Consider the following 21,195-nt stretch of genomic DNA (forward strand, 5'->3'; position numbering starts at 1 on the left):
CTTTTTAATACTTCTGCTATTTTGTATGTGCTGATTTTTGCATTTGTAGAAATACTTGTAGTTTATTATTTAAACTTTTCTTTGAAAAAACAATAGTACCATATTATCTTTCTTTTTGAGGGCGATTATCTGATGGTCGATGGCACTTGCAGTACCAAATGAACAAGCTGTGCATTTAGGGGTCTTTAAACTTCCACCTCCTTGTTCTCTTATCTTGAGCCAGAACCCACTGCTAGCAACATTTGAACTTGTATCATACTGAAAATAATATTTTTAACCCAACCAATGTTACGTGAGCCACAGTTGTAACATCTGCATTTAAAATGTCTCAAAAGGCAATTTAAACTAGAATCATAAAACCCAAACATGGGTAAAAGATAAAATGCTCATCTTTAAGTCATATATTTGGAAGGTTTTATGGAAGGTTGCATCATACTTATTTCATTATTCAAATGCTACAATTCTCGGTTAGGCCATGTTGACAGTAAATAGTACAATATACTTTACTGTGTAAACAACACACTACCTTCTGTTTTTATGTTTAAGGTAGATAGCAAGATAATGAGGAAGAAATACTCCTCTCTCACTTGTCTCTCATAGTACCCAACCCCACCCTCATCAAGTGAGGTCTACTACTTTTTTCAGTTTACCAGGAAGGCCCAGTAGATAATGATCTTGTCCATATATGGCCTGATGCATAATGCAAGCGATTCAGCCGCAATTACAAGAAAAAAAATATTTAGAAAACTAATTTTTAACAAAAACACCCAAATTTAAAGAAAGAAAGAAAGAAAGAAAGAAAGAAAGAAAGAAAGAAAGAAAGACAGACAACATGAATTGACCTAGTTTCATTCCAGAGAGCCTGCCAAAATGAATGCATTATTTAACCAAATAAATCTCTGTATTTCTGAGATTCAAATTGTCTAATGACAGGCACCCATTTAAGACAGCCCTTATTATTTGTCATTATTTCATGACATGAGGATACCTGAGGCGTTATTATTATTTTTTATTTTTTAATTTAGGGAGACTGAAAAAAAAGACTGCTCTGAAAGAAAAAAACGTGCAATATATTAGAATGATATACATTTACTGGGAAAGACAATTACTTTGCAGCGAATACTGTTAGTAAAAAGCAAAACAACAAAATGACAAATACAAGCTATCTTTGGATGATATTTTCAAGGAAATGTTTACGGTCATGTGTACTACAGAACTCAGTTTTTAGGTGTCTATAAATAATGACAATTTACTACTGTTTGTAAAGGCATTAGCATTGCAAGTCGCTATCTCAGGAAGGAATGACTTCCTATTTTCTAATGTTTCACATAGAGAGACATTCCACTATCATCAGGCAAATAATCCATCTGTGAAATACAGCTTCAACATGAATGTGTTCATTTTGAGTTACATAAATTAGAAGAGCAAAACATAAGGAATTGAAGAGTATTTTATAATTATTTTAATTGTTTGTGAAAAAAAAGAAACTACAGAATATAATACCACAGTTCATAAATCTAACATCACACTAATATTCATTTACCCTCATTAACAGTTTTACAAGGCAGAATGCCTTTTTCAAGGGAAGTATTGCTGTAAATTGATTTATAAACTTTAGAAATGTACAGCAATGCACTGTACAGGTGTTTGGTTTCTTCACCAGCTTTAATGCCCAGTGGAAACCAATGAAGTGATCCTAAATTTTACATAAGGTTATTTGGAATGTGCCAAAAAGGTGGTGGTAACATTTCCCTAACTGATTCCACAAAGAAGAAAACAAATAAAGGGCAGACAATACAGTACCTCCATGGTCTGAGACTGGTGCATGGCTTTGATTGCATTCTGTGCCATTGACCTTGAAGAAAACGTGACAAACGCACAGCCTGTGGGGACAATGGGAAAGGGAGCAGGAGAGACAAAAAAAAACAACAAGACAAAGGGTTGGACACTTGTTAAACCAACACAGTCTACGAGAACGGCCACAAGACGACACTGTTCTCAGTAGTACATGAAAAATAAACAGCAGCACTAAGTATTCATTCACAGCACTGACTTGTTAATCTGCCTATTGGTTAACAGTCAAACGGAACGTGCAAAAAGGAGCTCATTTTTCATTGTCACTCACAGAGTCTGGAGAGTTGAAAATGCTGAGAGTTTGTTGTACAGGTTACACTTGACTGAAACAAATTTCTAGCAACAAATAAGCATGCCTGATTTACATTTCAAGATTTGCATTTACATGTATTTGTTAAGTTCTCGCTTACACTCTTAGTTTAAATGTTTTTCACAACAGCACTTTTTTATCAGGAATGTACAAAATAGTGGTGCTGGAAAGAGTTTGGGTAATTTTATATCTTTTTTTCTTTCATGCAGTGGGGTGGTTTACCGCGACACTTAACAGCTCATTAAGGCACTCTATATCTTGTTTCTATTGTTGTATTGTATGTCATCTCCATAGTTTAACTGGGACACTTCAGTTCTAGGAACTGACAGTAGAATACTCTTGTATATATAAAAAGAATCAGACATAAAAAGCATTTTAAATCCTCCAGGCTATGCAAGTAAAATGGAAACATGTTCTGATGTAACATACATTTATTAAATATATTAGCCAAACTGACATGACTGCTCAGCCAAACATGAAGCTAATGAAACTGGTTAGATTATCAAGTCATGACTGTAGTGGCATTTTACCAAACAGCAGTGAAAGAAAGCAGTGCCCATGGATTACCTTAGAGCCATAAGCAACCTACTGAGTCTGCTCACAATACACATTATGCAGTAAGAATTCTGCACAAACACCATTCACTTAACAAACAACATCACCATCTTCTTTCGGAGGCATCTTTGTACTTTTCATCCCAAGTAAATAAAAAATGTGCAGATTTTAAAACATTTACAATTGATCTGCTGAACAAGAATGCAATAGCCGCTGCTATATACTTTGGCTCTTGAGGGTCTTTTATGGATCCCAAAGCTCTTTGTTTATCTCTAGATGATCCTGTTAAAGACATCAGACTAATTAGTTTCCTAAAGAGTTCCCGAAGAGCAGATGTTAGCATCACTGCTTCTGAAAGAGCTCACACAGCTCCCAGCTTCCATCTGCTCTCTAGTAGGATCTATGACTGAGTGACAGCATCATGTTTCCTTGGTCATTGTGACTACCCACAATGTAATTTTATAGCGTCAAGGCAATGGCCAGGTACTAAATACACTCTTCCAATTACAAGTGACTTATCTAACTATTATGCTGTCTACCATTGGCTACAGTCTGAAAATAACTGTAATGCTCTAATCAGTAAAATATTAAAAAAATAAGATAAAAAAAAATGGCACTACATTGTTGACCTGTTTTGAACATAAATTTGTTAGCATTTCAGGGAGGATCAACTTGGTCTCCCACAGAGATATAACTTAAAAAAAAAAAAAAACAGTTCAAGAAATGTTGGCCTCCAAACAGTATAAACAAATACAACTATGAACATTAAAAAACAATCACTAACAACCCTTTCCAGGCTCTACCTGACATGTAGATTGCATGGTGCTTTAATGCAGGCAGGTTTTGACAGGAGCTGTAGGGGTCTCTGTACACTGGTAGAAAACAATGTAATATTTTTCCAGCAAAAGTCACATCTCATTTCTAAGGATTTGCTATAACATTTTCTTTATTATTGTGTGAATTATGAACTGCCCCACTGACTCTCCATAAAGCAATGCTATTTTGAAGCTCAAGCAATAATACCACACAATTTGTCAATACGTTGTTAAAGAATTTTTTGGTGAAGCTCTGCCTACGATAAGATTGCACAGTCTTGGAAATGTTTCCAGCAAAGGGCTGGCTGACAAGCATGAAAACACATGCTTTTTGTATGGTTAGAAAACTGGAGTAGAGTCATTCTCCTGTTAAATAACAATACAAAACAAAGACTAACTTTTTCTGTAAGCAAGACTGAAAATAGTGTCTTGAAAAAAGATAGATGGCTTTAGAGTTTAAAGTGAAACTTTAATAACCTTGTTTCAGTTTGTTCTGGGATAACAAAAGCATGAGAAAAAAATAGATCACGATTTGTTTTCACTTGACTGTAGAATGAACAGCCCTTTAATGAAAGTAGGGTAAGTCCCATGGCACAGCACATCCACGTGTGGTATGATCCACATTTTATTAATAGAAGAATCCTTCACCGGCAGACTGATTGGTATTACATTTCTATACTATGCAGTAGTGTATAATGTGCTTGTAAGGGGATTTGAACAAGAGCCCTACTTCAGGGCCCCCCATCTATCAGTGTCTGGCATCACAAGTACTGTATACCTTTGACAAAACCTTTTTGAGTGCATTTCACTGCAAGCAGAACTTTTGAAAGTTCTTTGCAAGACCTCTGGGAATGCGGTTAGCTCTTGTGATCTTTTATTCAATTAAATATACATGAAGACAAAATAGTAAGGTCAGAAAGGATCAGAGACTAGAAGGGGGAATGAGACAACCAGGTATGAAAGGTGGTAGGATTGGGCAAATAAACACACACACAGACATCTTTATGAAAAAAAAACAAGCGTTCACATAAAGACATAAATTGTTGGTGTCTTTGCCCTTTTGATTTCAAGTGGACATCTTCTTAATGCCAGGGGGGACAGACACTACAGGGGTCAATTTTTCTTGTTTTTCTGTACAGCTGCATCCCTTTGCTTCCTCAGTACAGATGAATAGCGGGAGTGTGAAAGGTTTCTCAAAGTAATTTCCTTGACAATCACTGGGGGGCACATAGCACTGTGAGAGAAAGGTATTTCTGAGCACATCTACAATACCTGTCACCTCAACTGAGAGAATACAAGAAGCCAAGTGTGGCAACGGAGACTTTTCTGAAGAGTATCTTAAGCATCTGATAAGTGGTGTATTAATGGAGAAATGAACATTTTTTTCTTCTTTCTATCTTTTTAAATTGTAATATTTATTTATTTATTTATTTATTTATTTATTTATTTTAAATCTCAGAAAATGCAAGCTACTGTTACGTTTCTAATAGTTCTTTTGGAAAGAAACTACCGAATTGATAAATAACATTTGATAAACATCAATTAGTCAATTGTATGTGTTATTATTGCCATAGAAATAGGAAAGTGCCACACAAACCATTGTAACATTTCTCTTTATATATCAACCTGCATCTGCATAGAAAAATTGGTTATAGTGGTTGCAATTGGTAAGTTATTACTATATTTTAATGCTGTTTTTAGACAAATACATTTTATGCTAAATTTTACAGTGAAAAGGGGAACTGACAATTAAGAATTGTCATTTGTATTAGGGGTACTGTTGCTTATTATTCTTATCACAGTCTACTCCACTTAAGTGTCATTTAAGTCTATATCCTGCTTACATGTATTCAATTCCAAACCATTGACAATGCTACATCATTCTATTTACCTCATTTAAGTGTAATATTATAAATGTATATTCCCGTTTTACAAACAGGCACAGGCCAATGTCAAGTATGCGAATGCATTCAATACATTTCCCGCACTAAAATAGCTGCAAAAAAGGAACCTGAAAGAGTTTTCATTAAGAGACTGTAAAGAACTATGATGTACTAAAATGAACACTTTTAAAAAGGTATGCCAATAATGATTTTTGTTCAATTTTCAGGTAGGCTCAAATTAACAGATGTGTGAAGAAATGTAGATTTGTGAAGAGACTGTGAATGAATACAGTTTTCAGAAAGAATATGGTAAACTGTCTGCAACAAACAGTCAGCATTTAAGTAACAATTACTTACATTGAATTCTTGAAAGTAAAGGGGCATTTTGTGAATGTGCATCATTTACCATTTTACTGCACATTTAAATAAAATAATGTCAAACTGATGGTTCTGTGTTTTCTTATTTAAATAAAATAATATTTTGTTTGGCCTGCATTAAGTGAAGCCTCAAAGAAAAAGTGAACACTTAGGACTGTAGAATAACGCATTACGTTACTGGTACAAAAATGTTTTATAAGAAGAAATTGGGATCACAGATCACCAACTCGCTTAAGTGTATACTTTGTTTAAGTCTATAAATATTTGTGAAAAATACACTTAAGCGGGTTAGACTGTACTACATACAACTTAAAAGTCAGACAATGTACTGTAGTAACCCTGAATGTAACACAGATTGCTTCAATTAGCAGCTGCAGAAAGAAACAAGAGAGGCTGCAGACTGACCTCGGCTGAGCCCGTCGGGTCCCCGCAGAATTCTGCACTCTTCGATTTGACCGAGCTGGGAAAACATCACCCTGATATCGTTCTCATTACACTTCTTCGAAACCATTCCTATGAACAATTTTCTGTCTTCCACGGCTAGAAGATAAAAAATAACAAATGAGTAAAAGGCCATTTCATCTTCTCACTGTGATCAATGTCTCATTACCACATGAAGCCAGGTTTCAGCACATCAGTCTGGCAGGATCTCTACTGAACACAGGACCAGCCCTCCAGGCCTGCGTTTTTATGTAGGAAACACTCGTAATTTCTCCTCTCAGTTTTTATGTCTGAAAATCCAAAAAAATGGATTCCACCCCTGTCTAAAAGAGACCTGGAAGTTAAACATTAAAACACACCATATCCTGGAGTTCAAATACTATGCTTCCTTTAAAAATGATGCCTTTCCACTACATCCAGGACTATCTTATAAACTAGAATGGATTTGAGAGAACTAAATAAATAAATACATATATCGTTGTCCATTATTAACCTACCAGGGTTGTTACAGTATTGGGCTGTGAGGCGTAATATACTGTATGAAAAAGAAAATCATCTTTGCAAGTGAATAGTGAGTCAGACTAAAAGGACCAACCTAGGCTATTCTACATTTATTTATTAAAAGTAATTTGTTTATACTGTACAGTTGCAACAAACCATTTCATTACTTAATGTCAGCAGCAACAATATTCATTTCAATCATGCAATTTAACAGTGACACATAGGAATATCACTGTGTCACACTCTTGTGAATAGTATTTTATTGCACACTTGGGAGCGCTTAGCCCTTGCTCAATACTTGTGCTTAAATTGCAAGGTCTGTGATACAATGTCAGCATGTCATTAACTCAGTGTAATGTGTCCCAGGGATAACACACACAGACTATTAGCCAATTAAATCGTCTCTGGGACTAAAATAACTTATTATACCTAATGGTGAGAGCCTATTTTCCATTATGCATCTATTAAAATATCTGCTATAATTGTATGCAATAGATAACATCTTCCTTGTCCTTCAGTTTCTTTTAGATTTGTTCCCTAGTGTAACCTTAAGTGCTTCTAAATTCATGAAAGAAAAAAAACAAAAGAAAAAAAAAAAAGATTGACACCATAACTTGATTTTCCAGTGATTGGAGTGCTTAATAAAGTGTAGATGCAGTGCTGTGGATATGTGCCCTGAACACTCAATGTAATGCTAATCCAATTCATTGTTAATGAGAAGACTGGCAGACTTTACTGTGAGGCTAAAAGAGAAGAAGTCAGTTTTACTCTGGGAAATCAACAGCACAGTGTTTATTTTGTTGTGCAAATTTGAGTGTTTTAAATAATCATGATCAGGATGTTATTGAGAAGACTACTGTATTTTAAACCCTTTTATAAATATATCAGGCTTGAGAAAGCTTAAAGGGTTTCTACTTCAAATTTAGGAGCAATCTGCATATAACAATAGAAAATATACTATGTTTTAATACATTTAGATTTAACACATGTTAGCTTCAGCAAGTGCTATCAACACATTTATCTTATGTGGAATAAAATCTAGACATATGTTTTTAAATGCAAGTTTATAAATGAATTTTAAAACAACACTGGAAAAAAAATCAAAGCATTTTAATATATATTGTTACATAGAAGATTTTCTTCTCTGGTATGTTTTCTTATTTTAATCTGGTAAACATTGTGTACTTCAGAGTGATAGTTGCAAGACTGAGAAATGCTAGTGGATAACTGGAGTTACCTAGTTGGCTAACACATGGCCACTCCAAGTTTAAAATTAGATCCACTTAAATCAAACTTGGATCCAACTCTCTTCAGACCTTGATTTTATCTGACCAAATTTAACACAACTCTTGGATTCCCTTTACTATGTTTTGTTTCTCTTCTACCGTTTGCATTTTATTATAATGTTTTATTTTTTTTTAAATCAATGCCTTTTTAACATTCTTGGTCAAACAGCAGCCAAGGTATCTAGAAGCATGATTTCAGTAAATGCGTTTCTGTTGCACAGGTAATCATTCTGCCTGTTCTGCCATCAACATCTGCGTGCTTTAAAGGTCCATGAAAACCTACATTTAAAATGGTTTTCTTTGTAGCAACCCTCAGGCCAGGCAAAATTGCCCACAAGTGCAAACAGACCATAGCAGCCGATCATGCTATGAACATGAAACACTTATTGGTCAAAATATGTTCTTTAGCAGCAAATCAGTTACATTCACACACACACATTTACCACCTATCTTTGAGGACTTTGTGGAATATGATTGCATTCAACATATTTTGGGTTAAATGGCTTACAAGCGTGGGAGCACAAACAGTAATCATTAACGGCTGGTTCCACAGACCCTGATTAGAAATATATTTTGACTACCTGATGTTAAGGTAATCCCTTAATTAGTTCTAACTGAGGATTGTGCAACCAGCGGTTTGTGTTTAAAATTGAAAAACCAGTCCTTTCAAATGAATTGGAAATTACTTTAACTTCAGGACTAGAAAAGCTGTTACAAAATAACAAAACATGTGTTATTCAGATGTTACTCCTATTGAATCCTATGGAATTAAAAATGTGCAGCAATTGTTTTAAAGTGTTACTGAAATAACATGTCGTTTAAGATTTGTCAAGAATGTATTGGCTGTTCAAACGATTAAATTAAGTCACAAAGATAAGGACCAGTTGTCACTGATGTTGTGCTGGTTTTCAATGTTAATTTTAATTTGGTAACACCCTAGTGTACAATCTGTCAAAGTCACACCTGTATCCAAAGCTGGTCGACTTAATTAACACATTTCCTATGTGTTAATGCTAACATATGGCATTTAATTATAGCTGCTTATTTCAACATTCAATGTATATATATATATATATATATATATATATATATATATATATATATATATATATATATATATATATAATTTTCAAGGTGTGGTATCCGAAGCATAAATCAGCAAGTATAGAAAAACATTATCTGTAATTGACAAACCCAGGACTGGAAGACCCATAAAGCTGTCTAACAAGGATGAGCAATACTTGAAGATAATATCCTTAAGAAATAGAAAGAAGACAAGCGTTGAATTGACAGCAGAACTGGCAAAAGGCACAGGTGTCGTTGTCTATCAAATCAACAGTACGAAGGTCACTCTTGAAATCAGGACTTAAAAGGATGTGTTGCAGTAAGAATACCTCTGTTAAGACAGGGTAACAAGACTAAAAAGCTAAAATATGCACAAGAACATAGAAATGGGCCTATGGAACAATGGTCAAAGGTGCTTTGGAATGTTGATGTATGGACAACGACACCTGTCCCCTCTTGCCAGTTCTGCTGTCAATTCAACGTGTGTGTGTGTATTTATGTATGTATGTATGTATGTATGTACGTATGTACACACACACACACACACACACACACACAGTGGTTTGCAGAAGTATTCACCCCCCTGCAAAGTTTTCAAATCCAATCAAAAATTTATGGCGAGACTTAAAGATTGCAGTCCATCGACGATCCCCAACAAACTTATCATAACTGGAGCAATTTTCCCATGAATAATGGGCAAAAATGTCACCATTCTACTGTGCAAAGCTAGTAGAGACCTATCCAAAAAGAATCATAGCAGTAATTGCTGCAAAAGGTGCTTCTACCAAGAACTGACTTAAGGGGCTGAATACTTATGCAACCAGTAAATTTCATTTTGTACATTTTCTTTGCAAGTTTTGCTGACATTTAACCTCCTCCTCATATAACAGTGTTCAGTTTAACCACTACAGCTTTGAATAAAAAAAAAGTTTGTTACATAAAGCTGGAAGCTTTAATCGGAGTCTTTCAAGAGCTACAGAACAGGTCAGTGTCACGTAATTTATCGATGTACTACAAATGCAATCAACTTAATTGTTATATTTGGATATGTACCTGTACAGTGCAAACCTTCTCATTATCTTCTTGTCTAATTTTAACAGTGGTTGTTAATAGACACATTTCTAAGGAATTATTATTACATTCATAACAACCTTGAGCTATAAAATGCACATTCATTTTATGAAATAAAGTGTACTTACCATTAGATTTTTCACTATCTGCAGGTTTCATTTGAATGGGATGATGCATCTAAAAAACAAAAACAAAAACAAATAAAAAAAACACAAGAGGCGTTAAGAATAAACCTCATTCATCAGAATAGATGTAATTTATCCTAAAAGCACCATTTTTAATCTGAATCCATAAAGTGCAAGCGAACTACAGAATTAAAACTGAATAGGCATTTAAAAGGCATTAAAAGGAAACTGTTTTTGGTATATAATGTAAATCAGCAGTTCTCAACTGGTGGGGTGCATCAAACCTTCGAGAGGGGGCACGCTGAGCGTTCGAATAATACAGTCATTTAGCAATAATAAAAATGTTCAAAATAAAATTTCACACAAGTAAATGTGAATTTTATAAAATGCACAAACATTTTAATTATATTTATGTTCAGTTTTGTCTATGCTACCGTCTGGAAAACAGCGCTTAATAAAATGAAGACCCAATCACGGGCAATTTTGTGTTTAAAAATCAGTTCGAAGTTAAAAAAAAAAAAAAAAAAAAAAAAAAAAAAAAAAGAAATGCTAAGTTTGGGCGTTATTTAAAAAAGGTTATAACCCCTGCTTTAATACGGCTTCGAAAACGCTTGTTAAGCCAATAACCTTCCTTTCACACCACATTCAATAAAGCATGTCATCTGTATCCCAAAAGTCACCAGCTCCCATCTCATTATCAGACCCCAGCTCAGCCCCAGAGACCTCAGTCATGACGGCCCATAGATGAACCAGGAGCCCATAAAATATTTACATCTAGACAGAGGAGTCTGTAATAGCAGTGCACAAAGAACCAAAACACTAGCCAGGTACACAATACTATTTAACATTTTACAATGCGATCTTCATTTATTATCACAACTGGCATGTTCTTATTAGAATAGTACAGTTAGCACAGAAGCACACATATGTTGAAAATCTGTTTAGATAATATACCTGATAATAAGAATCACTGATAAGTGATTGCTGATCCCTTGAAATTTATATTAACAAGACTTGACTGTATATGTGGCTCTCTGGCTACAATAGACCTGTTACTTAAAGACCAGTTCACCATTAAAATTCCACTCTGCCAGATCATTTTGATTTAAAAACAGCCTGAAGAACTCCCTCTGTTGGGGCCAGCTTTTAATAAATAAGGGTGACAAACATAGATGACAGATGGACAGCTACTGGGGGTGGGGATGGAACAAGCTAGTTTTGGCACAAATACTGCAAATAAAATAGGTTAGGCTGGGTAAAATACTACGAGACAATTTCAGAGCATGTCTTGATAATTAAGTCATCATGTCTATAGTTTTTTCCTATCTATATAAAAGGATGTATTGCAAGAAAACTAGAACTTAGGAAAAAGGTATGAAAAGCGAGACAAGGCCATACCGTCAATCGGATGCACAAACTGTGGCACCAGTACCAGCCATGGCCACACCACAGACCTCGAACAGAACAGCTGTAACACAGGGCATATTGGAACAGCACCTAACTTCAAAATACCCATTTGGATATGATATGCAATGCTAACCAGGTTAGCATTTTACCAGATAGTAGTCTAAAACATTTGTAACATTTTAGGCAAATAACATGCTGGCTATACGAGTACAACCCGATAAGTCAAACAGGCCATGCACAGAGGAACATATTTAAAATCACAGTCTTATAGCTAGTTGAGTTTCAATTTTTCCCACTAAAATCCTATCATCAGTAATTGCACTAGTTGTGTGTGTCAACTGCCAGTTGCATTTGTAATAAAATGAGAAATGCATGTCTTTTTTTTCTCATCAGCAGAGCTTAGACAACAATGAAAATCTGTGATGCTTAATGTAACCAGAATAAAAATGTATCAATGAAATGTGCCTATTTCTTTCAGCCTGTGACCACCTGCAATCTATCTTAATGACTCACAGGCACCTAATCTAAAGAGCTTTCTGCATCCTTAGTGTTGGCTGCCTCTGAATACAGGACACAGTTTATTAAAACCAGACTTCATTCACAGCTCTGAGGATCATGGCAACTCTCTGGTTCTAAAATTATAAAGGCCTTGATCTGTTAAGAACCCCCCCCCCCCCCCCCCCCCTAAATAGAAACAAGGTCTTCAGTAAAAATATCTGGAGCCTGTGGACAACTTTCAAGGAGTTGTATGAAACTAGTTAATGTTTAGCTGAATTAAACGCTAATTGTTGCATTTGATTCTGTAAACCCGTTAAATCCAAGTTTCTTCTCTCGCAATCATAAATGCTAATAATCCTTTTAGAATTGAAATGAGCTCTTGAACTTGGATTCCCCTAACTGTCCTCTGGTGTAATCTTATTAATTGGTCTCTAGCACCTTTCCCTGGTCTAACGTATGTCATCCTTCATGAAAAATGGATGATGTCAATTGTCCATGAATGACAGCCTCATTTATAATGCAGAAGTACTATTTGTGTCAGTGGGCACACAAGACATATCATGTTAGCAGATTTGGAATAAGTCGTTTCTCCATCAAACCAACATAAGCTTTGTTCAAGGGTTTTTAGTTTTTGACATTTTGGAAGCATTCCTGCATACATTTGGATTGATGGAGAGTGTGCGTTTGATGTAATAATTTAGCTTTCTACAGTACATTGGTTTCAACATGCAAGGACAGGAATTCATATTTTTGTCATAAAATATTTTCTGTTCTAGAACTGACATCTGAAATACTTTAATGTATAAATTAAAGCTACTTTTTAAGGTGTGCTAAATAACAGCATACAGAGTATACATTTTAGTAAAATATCCAAATACAGGCTGTGTAAATCACTGAATAAATGACTTATTTCTTCATAAGTACAGACTGATTCATGAGGTACAGTTCCATTTTTTTCTTCAGGCTTAGAATCAGAAATGGTTAAAAATTAAATATAACCCTAATCCCGTGGAAAGAGTTAGAGACACAGGGATAGAGGTGTACAGTATTTTCAACATCACATATTTGATTTCCTTCCATTGACCTTTGAAAGTGGCTGTGAGGAAAGCTTTAAGACAAAACAAAATCATCTTCTTCATTAAAAGGACAGGGCTTTTTCCCAGTCAAGTTTCATATAAATCTCAGGATATGAAGGATTTAATAAACACCCTTGGCATTCTAATGGTTTGTGGAAAATAAAAAAGAGCTTATCGTCTCCTTCTAGTGAATGGTTTACTTGCACAAATCCTTCAAAACATCATGTAACTTAAAAAAACCCTAATCTTTAAACAAATATGTGTGTGTTCCCAAGTTTGGACCAGTTCCGTATCCAAGCCACTTTGTACTTTTTGGCTAAAGTACAAGCTTCTCAACTTTTTTTCTTTCCCGAATCCGAATAACTGACCCTTCACAAAGAACTGCGAGATAACACTTAAGCTCAGAATCTTAGCCTGCTGTATCAGTTCATAATTTGAACAAGTTGCATTTGTCTCCCTTGGGTGGTCGAACCCTTTTCAGCACAACTATCTAAAGATAAAAGCCTGACAGGCCGTAATATGCCAGCACTCTATCTGCAAGTGTCAATAAAAATAAAGACTGAAGACAATAAGCTGGCAAACTGTTGCCAATTCATATTTTATAAATAATATATTAAAACCCTTGGTTCACCCTTCCTTCTCCTTTAACAAATCAACTGAGTTAGATTTTAAAGAGTATTTGCTATAGCATTTGTGCTTTGTTCCTGCAATTACACACATCATTAAAATGACTTGTATAACCAGGACTGTAATGATATTGCTCTGGGGTTTGCTTTGTAAGGCTCCAATAATAAAATGGGCTCTGACCATATTTACCACAGGCTTGATATTCAAAGCTGCATAGAGAATATTACCTCCAGGAAATAAATAAACAAACAAACATATATGAATTGAACAGTACAAATATTTTCTGTCATTTCATTTTTACCAAGATCAGTAAATTTAAACAGACTATACATATTTACCACTAACTCCAATCCATTCACTTGTGATCAGTAATTCTGTATACACAGAAAAATGTGTTCAAAATGGTTAAACCTGGGCAACTAATTCAATAGTACTCTCACTATTTCTCATTGCTGACAATTTACCATCTCCAGACAGCTGCTGACAACTTAAAATTCCCACAATGAATAATGGCACCTTACACATCAGGCCACAAGTGAAATCCTTTCAAAGACTCCTTCTGCCAGGGCTTTGTTTTATCAGAACTGTTTCCACTCCCCTATAATGTGTTTCAGCAGTTTTTAAGTTAAACAATTTTTTCTGATGCTGTATTATCACAGTCAAGTGCAAAAAGCCTTGATATTTATAGGCATGGTTATCTGACTTTGAACTATTTTGTCATAGTTGTCATCTAACTATTACCCTGAACTTATTTATTTTTTGTAGAAAATGAAATATGTCTCTTGACACTGTTACAGTTTGAGGACATCAGATAGGAGATCTGTTTAGAAATATTTTTCTTCATTGGATTCCCTGTTGGTTCAGTGGAACCTTTGATCAACATTAGCACAACGTTGTGTGGCTGCCTGGCTGAGCTGGTCTCTATATCTAACAATGAGAGAATATCTAAATTGTGTTTTTCTAACCTTTAATTAAATTTAAAACACAAAAAATATTCTGAACGAAAACTCCAACAGCTTTTCGTTACGGTATCTCCCTTTGTATTTAAGCCTGGGAACCTCGCTAATTTAGGCAGGGTCCGAGGTGTTAGTTTTGAACTTGGAAATCTTGATAAATGCAAGGTTTCCTAGTCAAACAACACGGCACCCTGCAGCGGTTCTTACAGGGATTTGCATTAATACATTGAGTAGTGACTGATTGATCATGCCTGACCCATTTTCTTTCAAAAAGGAGAGAGAAAAGGAGCCCTGGTAGTAAAAGAAAAAAAATGACGAGCTAAAGCAATGTTCACAGCTAGAGGGTACTTTCAAAGGACATGTCCTAGATCGGCTCCTCTTCCCAAAATCTAAAATATACAGTGTGACAGCAGGCTTTCTGACAGTATTTATTATTTATTTAGTTCTTGTATGCCGATAATGGAACTGCATTTTCATGTTAATCTTCACACCATAGCAGTTGTAAAAGAGCTACCATTTGCCACTTGCTGTGTCATCTTAAATATTGCAGTCAAATAAACAGCAAAAGCAGAAATGATTACCATGGTCAAATGGAAATTTAACTTCTAGGTCCTAGTTGTAATAACTAACATGCAGGACTCCCATGTGCAACTTGTCAAGCCAACAAGCTTGGAAAGCATTGATCCTAATTGAAGCAAATTGGCAGAAACAAGATGAATATGACACAATTGCTTCTTCCTTTGTGCCAGTCCAAATGAAGACTGGGAAATCCTTCTGCTTGCAGTCTTTGCTGCCCAGAAACCATGTTTATGTTGAGCTTGGCCAACATTTAGGTTTATGCGGTGGTTTTTGTCTCTGGTCTCTATGAGAAAGAAGGGTTTAACACAAGTAATAGCTGTTGGTATTGTTCTACCCTTTACTGCATGTGCTCAAGCCATTACTCTCAGAGCTATAGATGGCAGTCTTAGGCAGTTTATTAAACTTGATCTTCAATTATTTTCATATTCCTTAATAAGAAAGTACCAAATGTACACTGGAAAGGAATCCTTTAACAACATTTAATTAATACTTACAACTAGGGCCCTACCTAAATCACAGTAAATTAAAAAAAAATGCGGCTCAGTTGTGGACAAAGTAAGAAAAATTGTGAGAAAGTAATAATAGTCCTTTAATAATTGCGTTAAATTTACAAAATTCAATGGTATCCATTTTTTTTTAAATTAAAACATAAAAAAACAAATGAGCTGAAATGACAAACATTGCAGCTTTATTTTGCATGCTAAATAATGTATTTACATGCCAAATAATGTATTTGCATGACCAGAAATGTTTTTACTGTACCTATGCATTCATACAAAACAAACAAACAAACAAAAAAACATGTCTATAGTCTCACCAGTACATTTTAAAGGAATAATAGTTCTAACAAAAATGCTGGACAAAATCGAGTCCAGTAATCTTTAGACCTCTACATTTTAGAAGCATCGAAGGTCAGTGCCGAACGCCCACTGGCAGTCTTCTCATTCATGCCCTGTCGTTGCTTTGTGAAGACTTGTCCATATTGAGACGCTGCATGCTCGGCATCTACACAATTAGGCAAGATCGACAGGGATTGCTTTGCTGTCTCTGCTAACACTGGAAACCACTGTAGAACTACAGGTGTATCCCAAAAATTACCCAAGATCATTTACTTCACATTCACAAGCAAAATGCTTGTATTGGGCAAGCTGTGTTGGGGATCGCATCCAAAGGTAGTGCCTTTTCTGATAGTGTATTCACCTGTTTCACACAAATACCCGAACTGCCTTCATAAATGCTAATCCAGGCTGCGTGAACCTTGGTCCCTGTCTAGCTGGTCCCCTAACATTCCCTGCACTGTCGCAGTAGTATTCCTTAAATTTGTTTGCTGTTTTCTTGAAAGCTCCCTGTAGAAATGCATTCCGATCTGCATCCTCACTATGCTCTTCTTTTGCATTGTTGTCTGCTCAGTGAAACAAATCAATTACAGTGTTGTACGCTTCATGGATAAAAGCAAAACCTAACTCAAAAGATTTGATCATTTTCATCAATGGTTTGGCGTGCTGAGCAATGAATTCAATGTCAAGAACGTGTCGCTTAAAAGCGAGATTAAAATGGCCAGTACGTGTTTATCAGGTGAAATCTTCATTTCACTTTCAATGAACTCACTGTATACATTAACATGCTCAGTGTGGTATAGAACTGCTTGAAACCACAACTCCCATCGCGTCACCACTGGTTCTGGACACAGAGGCACTTGATCGCGACTGGTCTCCTGTTTTTCTGCAAGAAAAGCTTTGAAACGCTCAAAAAAATGTATACGCCACTGATTGCTAGCCAGACTTACAATGTGTGCATTGCACGTTCTATGCACCGAATTAGGAAGTAGACCACGTAGTACTTCTTATATGTACAAGTACACAGTATGTCACATTGTCTTTCACAAACTCAGACACCTTGTTAAACTCAATATCAAAATCTGTCAGGCATTTGATGACAGCTTGTGACACAGTTGAGTAATTTACCAGTTCAAGTACAGCAGTGTCCAAAAAGAAATGGGGTATGCTTTTCCGAACCAGCCATTTGGGGGTACAGCAACAATATACAACACATAGTTAATCTTGTCATCTGTTGACTCGTTAAACACAATGCAAACAGAATCAGCTTTTTTCATATGCTCTTTCAGCGCGTTCCTATGTACTTCAAGCACTTTTGATAAGTAATCTTGGCGAAGTCTATTAGCAGAAGGAACTGCACCTGTGTTTGGAATTTTTTTCTGAATATACTCCCTCAACACAGAGTTATCCAGTTTCTCCAACGGTAAGCATGCACTTGAGAATGCCTCAACAAGTTCAGAATATGCCACGTTTCGAGTGTCATGACTCTTAGTGCTGCTGGAGATAGCTGATTGGCGTTTTGTTTTTAATATCAGATCAGTCTCCGTCTAGCCTTTTTCTGTCTGTATTAAATGAACTCCACTTACGTGTGTGGTCCAAGGTGACATTGCAGGGTGTGCAGAACAATTTTCCACCGTCGGCATGTCATTCTTTGGGATATTGCTCAGTACGATCTAAAGCACCAATATGTTTAGCAGTTTTTGAGTCTTTAGCGTTCGCCATTTTGCCTGAACTCATGCTGTACAGTACTGTAATTGCACATGTGGTCAAGCTACAGTTCCCTAGCAACATGTAAAGGATACCAGCGCGAGATCTGACGTGTACCTTACTGCTCTGGTTAAGCAGGGAAGCCAGGGAACATAATCAGGCTACGTTGCAAATTCCTGCAGCTGACTGTGTGTGCCACGAAATAAAAATCAAGTCCTGAGATTTTGGAACATGCAGAGGTAGCGCTTGCAGAGCTTCAGTGTTTTGCAACGCAGTCCCGGTGCACTGCTAGACATTGCGGCAGAAGCTATCTTCTGTTTGTGTACTTTACTGTATATGTTTTATGGTCCAAATCCCACCTCAGCCACTGACTAATGGCGTGACCCTGATCAAGTCACTTAACCTCCTTGTGCTCTGTCGTTCGGGTGAGACGTAATTGTAAGTGACTCTGCAGCTGATGCATCGTTCACACACCCTAGTCTCTGTAAGTCGGCTTGGATAAAGGCGTCTGCTAAATAATAATAATAAAATATATATATATATATATATATATATGAGAGAGAGAATGCCGATAATGTACACCGATAGTCACGCTTGAATTTCTTCCAGCACAGAATGTAATGTTTGGTTTGTCACGCTTACTAATGACATAAGAACATTGAGACAGTCACTGCCCTTGCAGTACTGTGTAGCGTTCGGTCAACCTACAGTAAATATGTCTCAAAAGAGCACTGTTTGGAATTTTAAAAAAATACATCTGAAGACAACAGTAGGATAGCTGAGTTGTGTGCAGCAGAACAGACTTGATGCTACATTAAATCCAACCATGAATTTTTTAGGTTGAATCCTAAATAACATTGATGGTTTAAGTAGTTATTATTATTATTATTATTATTATTATTATTATTATTATTATTATTATTATTATTATTATTACTGCTACTACAGAATGTACTTCAAAATGACCTTTTGTCATTTGTGTTGATCTTGCTTAATCTGTATTGGTTGCGGGTGTATTCGGCAACATTTTGAAGCTGTCTTTTTGCTAGTAAAAATAAGAATTTAACAAAAGTTGTTGTAGTTGACATTGTGTAGGCCAAATTTTCTACTGTACACTAGGTAGAAGTTATAATGCGCAATGTTTGACAGCAAGTGGCTATAAAAGTTAATGTCACATTAAATATTTGTATCTACAGAATTGATTTTACAAGTACAAATGCAAAATGTTATTTTTGTGTGTGACAATGTTGACAATATAATACTACGTTATTCTTTGTATTCATTTTCTGAAGTAAATGCAACAAGTAAACAATACCTGTTTATTTTTGTCATAATGCAACAAGAAAATGATATCTGTTCATTTTTTAACACATATAAATTATAAAACAGGTTAAATATAAGCTCTATGTGTTGTTCTAGTAGTTTACAATCGCTTACCTGCACTATCTATTATCAGTATCCAAATCGGTATCGGCCGATACAGGCATATAATTATCAGCTATCGGTATCGGGCCAAGAAAAGAGAGAGAGAGAGAGAGAGAGAGAGAGAGAGAGAGAGAGAGAGAGAGAGAGAATAATATATGGGTCAGAATATATATTACCACACAATAATATGTCTCGAGTTAGTTTTCAGACGTAATGCACGAGTGGCATAGCCACGAGTGCATGAGACATATTTCAGTGCTAATATATATTCCAACCCATATTATTTTATAAATTCTATGTTTCTTGCCTTCTTTTTTAAACTGCTGCTTGTGTAACTGACACACTGCTGTACAGTGGTTACACTGCTATGTTTCAGAGAGAAATGGGTTCAAAGCCGTCCCCATTTCTATACATTTTTTTTTTTTTTTTAACTGACAATATGAAATTTTAAAAGGTGTACGTCCAGGTCTTTTTCAGGCAGCTGGGGAAATTCTCTTGTTTCTCCCACTGAACGCAAAATACAACATTGTGAGGTTTATATCAGTAAGTGTTTTTCTTACTGTATTTTGATTTTCTTGCTCTTTTAAAAAACGTTTGTTTAAATTCGTCTATCATTGGTGTGAAGCTTTTTTTCTTTTTAATTGCCCATATCCTTGTTTTGAATGTAGCCTATTATTGTCCGCTTTACAGTGCTTGTTGTTAGTGATAAATATGGCGGCTGTGGCTATTAAGCAGCACAGGCAGACGCTACACACTGAAGGTGACGACGTTGGTAGGAGTCTGATAAAGTACTAGCCATGTACAGATACCAGGATTTACTTTTTCCAGTTGTTGCCATGGTATACGTATATACACACACACACACACACACAATACAAACAAACACTACAGATACATACTACAAATCTTTGAAGATACTTAACATAACTAATTCCCCTTTTCAATGATAAATCATTAATACTGTACACCAGTAACCCTTGCATTAACTTTTGCACAACCTCAGACAATTGCTGGACAAATGTTATGGTTTGGGATCATAAAACCAATGAAGCAACATGTTTATTTTTTACTGTTTAACAAGAGATTCGGCCGCAGTTATTTATACTGCGGCTGCTTCTGCTGCCGGTGGTGCCCACGTCCATCAGGGAGAGAGAAGCACACTCTGGTATCCATAGCAATTGTTTAGATAACCAAACAATATTTACTGGTACCTAACTCTCTTTAGACAGGTGGACAGGCTACTTACCTTAGACTTATGACTATCGAGAGTTGCCCCAAGCCAGAAATGAGATGCTTAAACTTTCATTTCAAAAGGCATTGGTGCTAAAACACTAGGCCATTCGTCCAATAGGAATATATCATTACCTTAAAAAAGGGGCCCCTGAGGGGAGCTCGCATAAATCCTTTACACTGTGCCTGAAGCACAAAATACTAGATATGCTCAAAAATGTAGCTTTAGGAAAGATACATTAGGTAATAATGCTTCAGAGTTTATTAACTTCTACACACGTGACAGTTAATGATAAAAAATGTGGTTTAAAGTACATATACTCACCCCAGTTAAGGTTTTAATATTATGCAGTGCATTCTGTGCCTCAAGTGCAGCTTTTCTTGTGTAATATGTTACAAAACAGCAGCCTGCAAAGAAAAAGAAAATGAAGTCATGATGAGTATATACACAGTGCGAGAGAGAGAAAGAGAGAGAGAGAAAGAAAGAAAGAGAGAGAGTGGGGGGGGGGGGGGGTATATGTGTGTGAGCAAGAAGAGGATATTTGGAAGCATTACATAAATCTAGACATT

The 21,195-nt window shown here is 35.8% G+C and overlaps 1 protein-coding gene across 1 annotated transcript in view; it reads right to left on the reverse strand.

Moving 5' to 3' along the window:
• LOC117415851 (CUGBP Elav-like family member 2) overlaps positions 1-21,195 on the reverse strand; it is a 151,444-nt gene that overhangs the window by 24,957 nt on the left and 105,292 nt on the right. The window contains 4 exon segments of the mRNA XM_059027286.1: positions 1,804-1,883; positions 6,201-6,335; positions 10,288-10,336; positions 20,951-21,033. Of these exon segments, the coding sequence (XP_058883269.1) occupies positions 1,804-1,883; positions 6,201-6,335; positions 10,288-10,336; positions 20,951-21,033 (347 nt within the window).

The sequence above is a fragment of the Acipenser ruthenus genome, chromosome 7 (assembly GCF_902713425.1).
Source record: "Acipenser ruthenus chromosome 7, fAciRut3.2 maternal haplotype, whole genome shotgun sequence".
Classification (NCBI taxonomy): Eukaryota; Metazoa; Chordata; class Actinopteri; order Acipenseriformes; family Acipenseridae; genus Acipenser; species Acipenser ruthenus.